At 45.4% G+C, this 8,378-nt stretch overlaps 1 protein-coding gene across 1 annotated transcript; it reads left to right on the top strand.

Moving 5' to 3' along the window:
• The first annotated feature begins 295 nt into the window (after nt 1-295).
• Nucleotides 296-5,751, top strand: LOC137308057 (immunoglobulin lambda-1 light chain-like). The gene is made up of 3 exons (XM_067976994.1): nt 296-401; nt 2,432-2,785; nt 5,283-5,751. Exons 1-3 carry the CDS (start codon nt 356-358, stop codon nt 5,624-5,626), a joined length of 744 nt encoding a protein of 247 aa, XP_067833095.1. The 5' UTR covers nt 296-355; the 3' UTR covers nt 5,627-5,751.
• The last annotated feature ends 2,627 nt before the right edge of the window (nt 5,752-8,378 follow it).

Here is an 8,378-nt window from a genome sequence, read left to right as displayed (position 1 = left end):
CACATATACCCCCAGATCTCTCTGTTCCTGCACCACCTTTAGAATTGTACCCTTTAGTTTATATTGCCTCTCCTCGCCCTTCCTGCCAAAATGTATTACTTTGCGTTAAATTTCATCTGCCACGTGTCCGCCCATTCCACCAGCCTGTCTCTGTCCTCGAAACCAAACTTTCCAAAGTCCTCCTCAGCCAACGATATTTCGAAACGTAACCATTTGCATCTGAGGATCGTACGAGGGGATCTGTTTGAATATTATGCAAAGATCCGTACCAAGGCAGGCCCACCTACCGAGTCCGCCCCTATAAAAAAAGACAAGGAACGGAGCGGACTCAACAGTCGTACATCTGAGTCCGGGGATGGAGGCGGTGCAGAGAAGCTTGATTTTGCTGCTGTGTCTCACAGGTCAGTGGGTGCTCGCTGTCTGTTTTATGGCCGGTCTGTTGAATGATGTAGAGGCAGGGGCTCTGATCGAGGCAGCGCGGGTGTCAGCCGTGGCATGGTCAGGGGTAGCACCTGCTCTCTCTCCCCCCACTCCGAGTCGGAAGGTCGTGGGTTCGAGCCCCCACGCTCGCTCCGGAGACTCGACTTCCCAAAAAGCCAGGGCCGACGCTCCCCGGTTGCCAGTACTGAGGGAGCGCTCCACTGTCTTTGGGGATGAGACGTTAAACCGAGGGCCCCGTCTGCCCCGTCTCAGGTGGCTGTAAAAGATCCCACGGACGCTAATGGAAGAAGATCAGGGGAGATCTCCCTGGGGGCCAATATTTATCCTTCAACCAATGCCTAAAAACCAGATGATCTGGTCATTTATCTCATTGCTGTTTGCGGGATCTTGCTGTGCGCAAATTGGCTTCTGCGTTCCTTACAGTGGCTACACTTCAAAAAAAGTAGTTCTTTGGCTGTAAAGCGCTTTGGGACATCCTGAGGTGGTGAAAGGTACCGTATAAATGCAAGTCTTTCCTTCCTTATCTTTTCTTTCTGGCTGCCTCTCTCTTCCTTTCTTTCTGTTCTTCTCTATCTTCTTTCTTTCTCTCTTTTTCTGTCTCTCTTTCCGACCCCATTCCGCCTACCTCCACCTCCGTAACATCGCCCGTCTCCGCCCCTGCTTCAGTTCATTGCCTTTGTTACCTCCAGACTGGACTATTCCAATGCTCTGCTGGCCGGCCTCCCATCTCCCACCCTCTGTAAACTTGAGCTCATCCAAAACTCCTGCTGCCCCCCCGTATCCTAACTCGCACCGAGTCCCGTTCACCCATCACCCCCTGTGCTCGCTGACCCTACATTGGCTCCCGGTCCGGGAATGCCTTGATTATAAAATTCTTGTTTTCAAATCCCTCCATGGCCCTCGCCCCCCTCTCCCTATCTCTGTAACTCCTCCAGCCCTACAACCCTCCGAGATCTCTGCGCCCCTCCAAACACAACAACTTCACCACAAAAGGAACGGGGAGGCTGAGGGCGAGATGCTGCCTTGGCAGAGCTAATGGCGGAGGGGAAACATCTCGCACAGCAACTTCTGGATATCCGCGTCGAGCCGCGCAGCTGCTCCTCGCCCGAAGTTGCTGTAGCATTTACGCAAAAATAACAGCGAGTGTAATCAGCCTCACCGTTATTTTGACAGCAAATTCCGGCCCGAGATCTCTCTATGAGGCTCGTGTCAAATTTTATTTGATTTTGTCTTTCTTTCTCTCTCTTTTTCTCTCTCTTTCTCACTTACTCACTCTCTCTCTTTCCTTCTTTCTCCTTTATCTTTCCTTCTTTTTTTTTCTCTGTCTTTCTTTCTCTCTCTCTTTCTCACTCACTCTCTTTCGCTCTGTCTGTCTCTTCTTTCTCCTTTTTCTTTCTCTCTCTTTCTCACTTACTCTTTCTTTCTCACTTACTTTTTTGCTCTCTTTTTCTTTCTTTTTCTCTCCGTCTTTCTCTCTCTTTCTCACTTACTCACTCTCTTTCTCTCTCTTTCCTTCTTTATCTTTCCTTCTTTTTCCTTCTCTCTCTCATTCTTTCTCACTTATTCTTTTTCGCTCTCTTTTTCTCTCTCTGCCTTTCTCTTTTTCTCTCTCTCTTTCTCACTCTCACTCTTTCTCTCGCTCTGTCTCTTTCCTTCTTTCTCTTTCTCTCTCTCTTTTGCACTCACTCTCTTTCTCTCATTCCATCGCCTTTTTCTTTCTCTCTCTCTCGCACTCACTCTCTTTCTCTCATTCCATCTTTTTCTTTCTCTCTCTCTTTTGCACTCACTCTCTTTCTCTCGTTCCATCTCCTCCTTTTTCTTTCTCTCTCTTTTGTACTTACTCACTCTCTTTCTCTCGTTCCATCTCCTCCTTTTTCTCTCTCTCTCGTTCTCCCTTTCTTTCTTACTATCTTTTGTTTCTTTCTCCTTCCCGTTCGGTACGGAGCTGTGGGTAACGTCTTGCTCTTCACCCACACCTCTCCTCCTCCAGGTGCCGCGCCGAACCCCGTCCTCAGACAGCCGCCGTCGGCCTCCGTGGCCGCGGGAGGGGCCGGGACCCTGAGCTGCCGGGTGCAGAACCTGAACGTCCGAGACTACGGCGGCTTCTGGTACCGGGAGCGGAGCGAGCGGAGGCTGGAGTGGGTGCTCACCCACTGGGCGAGTGGGAGCATCGATCGGAGCTCGGGCATCACCGAGCGGTACCAGCCTTCCTGGGATAGTGTGAACAACACCTACCTCCTGACGGTGAACAGCGTGGCCAAGGCGGACATGGGGACTTACTACTGCGCCATGTATTACAACAACCAAGTCCACTTTGGGAACGGCATCCACCTACTTATACCCAGTGAGTAACCCCGTCTACAAACTTATATGGAGAGAGACTTGCTTAGACACAGTGGTCGATCTGTGGAACAGGCTCCCCGGGGAGGCAGTGGGAGCGGAGAGAGTCGATTTGTTCGAGTGCAAAAATGAGATCGCTTCAGTTCGGAAAATAACATTTGGGGAGAGAGTCTACGAGTAATTTGGGGACATGAGGTGCGGGAAGTGGAACAGGGCTCGGGAGGAACAGGTGACTTTGGACCAATGGCTCCCCAAAGCTCTCCACCACTGGGGGTTTTCCTCACCTCATGTCTGGGTCTGTTGGAGACTAATTGATGGAGATCGATGGCCCTGATTAGTCAACAACTCCATTATCATCGTATCACACGGCGACCAGGGTGGGAGAAGGGGAACCAGACGGACCTTGGTTTTGTTTCCATCGAGCAATTCCCAGGTCGCGAAAGCAACGAGAGCCGTATTCTCTCAAACCTGGGCGAAATTCGATAAGCGGTGTTCGAAATGATAAAGCAGCATTCAAGGTAAAACAGATTGTTTCGCAGTGCTGGGCAAATCAAAGGCATAAGGGCACGATTTCAAGATACAGAAAAATTAGGAGAAATTGTCAAGCAAAGAAGGAGCTGGATGGAATTCCAGACACAAAAGGCATCAAAGCGTATGGGGAGAGAGCGGGAATATGGTATTGAGATAGAGGATTAGCCATGGGCCAAGTGCAGGCAATTGGGACTAGCTTAGTGGTATAAACTGGGCGACATGGACATGTTGGGCCAAAGGGCCTGTTTCCATGTTGTAAACTTCTATGATTCTATGATCATATTGAATGGCGGAGCAGGCTCGAAGGGCCGAATGGCCTACTCCTGCTCCTATTTTCTATGTTTCTACGATCGGAATGTCAACTTGTCTGCCTCAGTAGGTTGTTGTTGTGTCTTCACGCTTTTAGGAACATAGGAACGTAGGAACAGGAGTAGGCCATTCGGCCCCTCGAGCCCGCTCCGCCATTTGATAAGATCGTGGCTGATCTGTGATCTAACTCCATATACCTGCCTTTGGCCCATATCCCTTAATGCCTTTGGTTGGCAAAAAGCTATCTATCTCAGATTTAAAATTTAGCAATTGTGCTAGTATCAATTGCTGTTTGCGGAAGAGAGTTCCAAACTTCTACCACCCTTTTGTGTGCAGAAATGTTTTCTAATCTCACTCCTGAAAGGTCTGGCTCTAATTTTTAGACTGTGCCCCCTTCTCCTAGAATCCCCAACCAGCGGAAATAGTTTCTCTCTATCCACCCTATCTGTAGATGAAAACATAAAATTACAAAGCGATATTGATAGATTAGGTGAATGGGCAAAACTGTGGCAAATGGAAGTCAATGTAGACAAATGTGAGGTCATCCACTTTGGACCAAAAAAGGATAGAACAGGGTACTTTCTAAATGGTAAAAAGTTAAAAACAGTGGATGTCCAAAGGGACTTAGGGGTTCAGGTACATAGATCATTGAAGTGTCATGAACAGGTGCAGAAAATAATCAATAAGGCTAATGGAATGCTGGCCTTTATATCGAGAGGACGAGAGTACAAGGGGGCAGAAGTTATGCTGCAGCTATACAAAACCCTGGTTAGACCGCACCTGGAGTACTGTGAGCAGTTCTGGGCACCGCACCTTCGGAAGGACATACTGGCCTTGGAGGGAGTGCAGCGTAGGTTAAATTTTGCTAAATTTAAATCTGAGATAGATAGCTTTTTGCCAACCAAAGGTATTAAGGGATATGATTCCCCTTAATATCTTATAAACTTCGATCAGATCACCCCTTAACCTTCGAAACTCTGGAGAATACAACCCCAATTTGTGTAATCTCTCCTCGTAACTTAACCCTTGAAGTCCGGGTATCATTCTAGTAAACCTACGCTGCACTCCCTCCAAGGCCGATATGTCCTTCCGAAGGTGCGGTGCCCAGAACTGCTCACAGTACTCCAGGTGCGGTCTAACCAGGGTTTTGTATAGCTGCAGCATAACTTCTGCCCCCTTGTACTCTGGTCAGCATTCCATTCGCCTTATTGATTATTTTCTGCACCTGTTCATGACACTTCAATGATCTATGTACCTGAACCGCTAAGTCCCTTTGGACATCCACTGTTTTTAACTTTTTACCATTTAGAAAGTACCCTGTTCTATCCTTTTTTGATCCAAAGTGGATGACCTCACATTTGTCTACAGTGAATTCCATTTGCCACAGTTTTGCCCATTCACCTAATCTATCAATATCCCTTTGTAATTTTATGTTTCCGTCTCCACTGCTTACAATGCCACCAATCTTTGTGTCATCGGCAAACTCAGATATGAGACTTTCTATGCCTTCATCGAAGTCGTTAATAAGTATTTCTCCTCGATGATTAGTGCGGGAGGATGATCGGGCTCATTAATTAGTCTGGCAGGGTGGAGTGGTCATTGTTTTTGTATCTTTGCCGCGAGGGGGCCCGACTAACGCCTCCTCTTCCTCCAACCCGCAGGCCGCCAGCTCTCGGCGCCCACCGTCCACCTCTACCCGCCGTCGAAAGAGGAGCTGGCCCGCGCCCGTGCCGCAGACGCCGCCGTCACCCTGAGTTGCCTGGCCAGCGGCTTCTACCCGGGCTACGTGCGCGCCCGCTGGACGCTGGACGGCGAGGAGACGGAGGGCGCCGGCCCGGGGAAAGCCGCGCTGGAGGACAACGGCAGCTACAGCTGGGGGAGCTACCTGACCCTGCCGGCCAGCCGCTGGGGCTCCCACTCCCTCTACTCCTGCCAGGTGTGGCACGAGTCCAGCCAGGAGCCCATCGTCCACACCGTCGACCGAGAGACCTGCGAGCTGCAGTGACGCGTTCGGCCGCGCAGGATCGTCCCGAGGCTGAGTTCACCCGGGGTACGCCAGCGTGCGGGAAGGAGCTGCAGGTTTTTAGAGCTGTCTTATAGACTCAATAAATGCTGCAGTGCTTTGTTAAATCCGAGTCGTCATTATTAACTATCGATTGAAATGTTTAATCACTTTTCAGCGCATTGTTGAACAGAGCAATGAACTCACCGTACCAGGAATTTGGTGAGACCAAACTGAGAGCACTGTGCACAGTTCTGGTCTCCATATCACACTTGGAGCACTGTGCACAGTTCTGGTCTCCATATCACACTTGGAGCACTGTGTGCAGTTCTGGTCTCCATATCACACTTGGAGCACTGAGTACAGTTCTGGTCTCCATATCACACTTGGAGCACTGTGCGCAGTTCTGGTCTCCATATCACACTTGGAGCACTGTGTACAGTTCTGGTCTCCATATCACACTTGGAGCACTGTGCACAGTTCTGGTCTCCATTTCACACTTGGAGCACTGTGCACAGTTCTGGTCTCCATATCACACTTGGAGCACTGTGCACAGTTCTGGTCTCCATATCACACTTGGAGCACTGTGAACAGTTCTGGTCTCCATATCACACTTGGAGCACTGTGTACAGTTCTGGTCTCCATATCACACTTGGAGCACTGTGTACAGTTCTGGTCTCCATATCACACTTGGAGCACTGTGTACAGTTCTGGTCTCCATATCACACTTGGAGCACTGTGCACAGTTCTGGTCTCCATATCACACTTGGAGCACTGTGTACAGTTCTGGTCTCCATATCACACTTGGAGCACTGTGTACAGTTCTGGTCTCCATATCACACTTGGAGCACTGTGCACAGTTCTGGTCTCCATATCACACTTGGAGCACTGTGCACAGTTCTGGTCTCCATATCACACTTGGAGCACTGTGCACAGTTCTGGTCTCCATATCACACTTGGAGCACTGTGAACAGTTCTGGTCTCCATATCACACTTGGAGCACTGTGTACAGTTCTGGTCTCCATATCACACTTGGAGCACTGTGTACAGTTCTGGTCTCCATATCACACTTGGAGCACTGTGTACAGTTCTGGTCTCCATATCACACTTGGAGCACTGTGCACAGTTCTGGTCTCCATATCACACTTGGAGCACTGTGCACAGTTCTCGTCTCCATATCACACTTGGAGCACTGTGTACAGTTCTGGTCTCCATATCACACTTGGAGCACTGTGCACAGTTCTGGTCTCCATATCACACTTGGAGCACTGTGAACAGTTCTGGTCTCCATATCACACTTGGAACACTGTGTACAGTTCTGGTCTCCATATCACACTTGGAGCATTGTGTACAGTTCTGGTCTCCATATCACACTTGGAGCACTGTGTACAGTTCTGGTCTCCATATCACACTTGGAGCACTGTGTACAGTTCTGGTCTCCATATCACACTTGGAGCACTGTGTACAGTTCTGGTCTCCATATCACACTTGGAGCACTGTGAACAGTTCTGGTCTCCATATCACACTTGGAGCACTGTGTACAGTCCTGGTCTCCATATCACACTTGGAGCACTGTGTACAGTTCTGGTCTCCATATCACACTTGGAGCACTGGGCACAGTCCTGGTCTCCATATCACACTTGGAGCACTGTGCACAGCATTTGGAAAAAAGATAAACTAAAAACACTGAGAATTTATAATCAAATAAACTCTAAATACTGTGAATTTATAATAAAATAAACTCTAAATACTGAGAATTTATAACAAAATAAACTCTAAATACTGAGAATTTATAATAAAATAAACTCTAAATACTGAGAATTTATAATAAAATAATCTCTAAATACTGAGAATTTATAATAAAATGAACTCTAAATACTGAGAATTTATAATAAAATAAACTCTAAATACTGAGAATTTATAATATAATAAACTCTAAATACTGAGAATTTATAATATAATAAACTCTAAATACTGAGAATTTATAATAAAATAAACTCTAAATACTGAGAATTTATAATAAAATAAACTCTAAATACTGAGAATTTATAATAAAATAAACTCTAAATACTGAGAATTTATAATAAAATAAACTCTAAATACTGAGAATTTATAATAAAATAAACTCTAAATACTGAGAATTTATAATAAAATAAACTCTAAATACTGAGAATTTATAATAAAATAAACTCTAAATACTGAGAATTTATAATAAAATAAACTCTAAATACTGAGAATTTATAACAAAATAAACTCTAAATACTGAGAATTTATAATAAAATAAACTCTAAATACTGTGAATTTATAATAAAATAAACTCTAAATACTGAGAATTTATAATAAAATAAACTCTAAATACTGAGAATTTATAATAAAATAAACTCTAAATACTGAGAATTTATAATAAAATAAACTCTAAATACTGAGAATTTATAATAAAATAAACTCTAAATACTGAGAATTTATAATAAAATAAACTCTAAATAGAGAATTTATAATAAAATAAACTCTAAATACTGAGAATTTATAATATAATAAACTCTAAATAGAGAATTTATAATAAAATAAACTCTAAATACTGAGAATTTATAATATAATAAACTCTAAATAGAGAATTTATAATAAAATAAACTCTAAATACTGAGAATTTATAATATAATAAACTCTAAATAGAGAATTTATAATAAAATAAACTCTAAGTGCTCGATTTTCGCACTCCCGATCAGGTGCGTTCCTGGCGGGGGGTGAGGGGCTG

Source organism: Heptranchias perlo, unplaced genomic scaffold (genome assembly GCF_035084215.1).
Source record: "Heptranchias perlo isolate sHepPer1 unplaced genomic scaffold, sHepPer1.hap1 HAP1_SCAFFOLD_118, whole genome shotgun sequence".
NCBI classification, from domain to species: Eukaryota; Metazoa; Chordata; class Chondrichthyes; order Hexanchiformes; family Hexanchidae; genus Heptranchias; species Heptranchias perlo.
The sequence above is the reverse complement of the archived record's forward strand: the minus strand, read 5'-3'. Positions and strand labels throughout refer to the sequence as shown.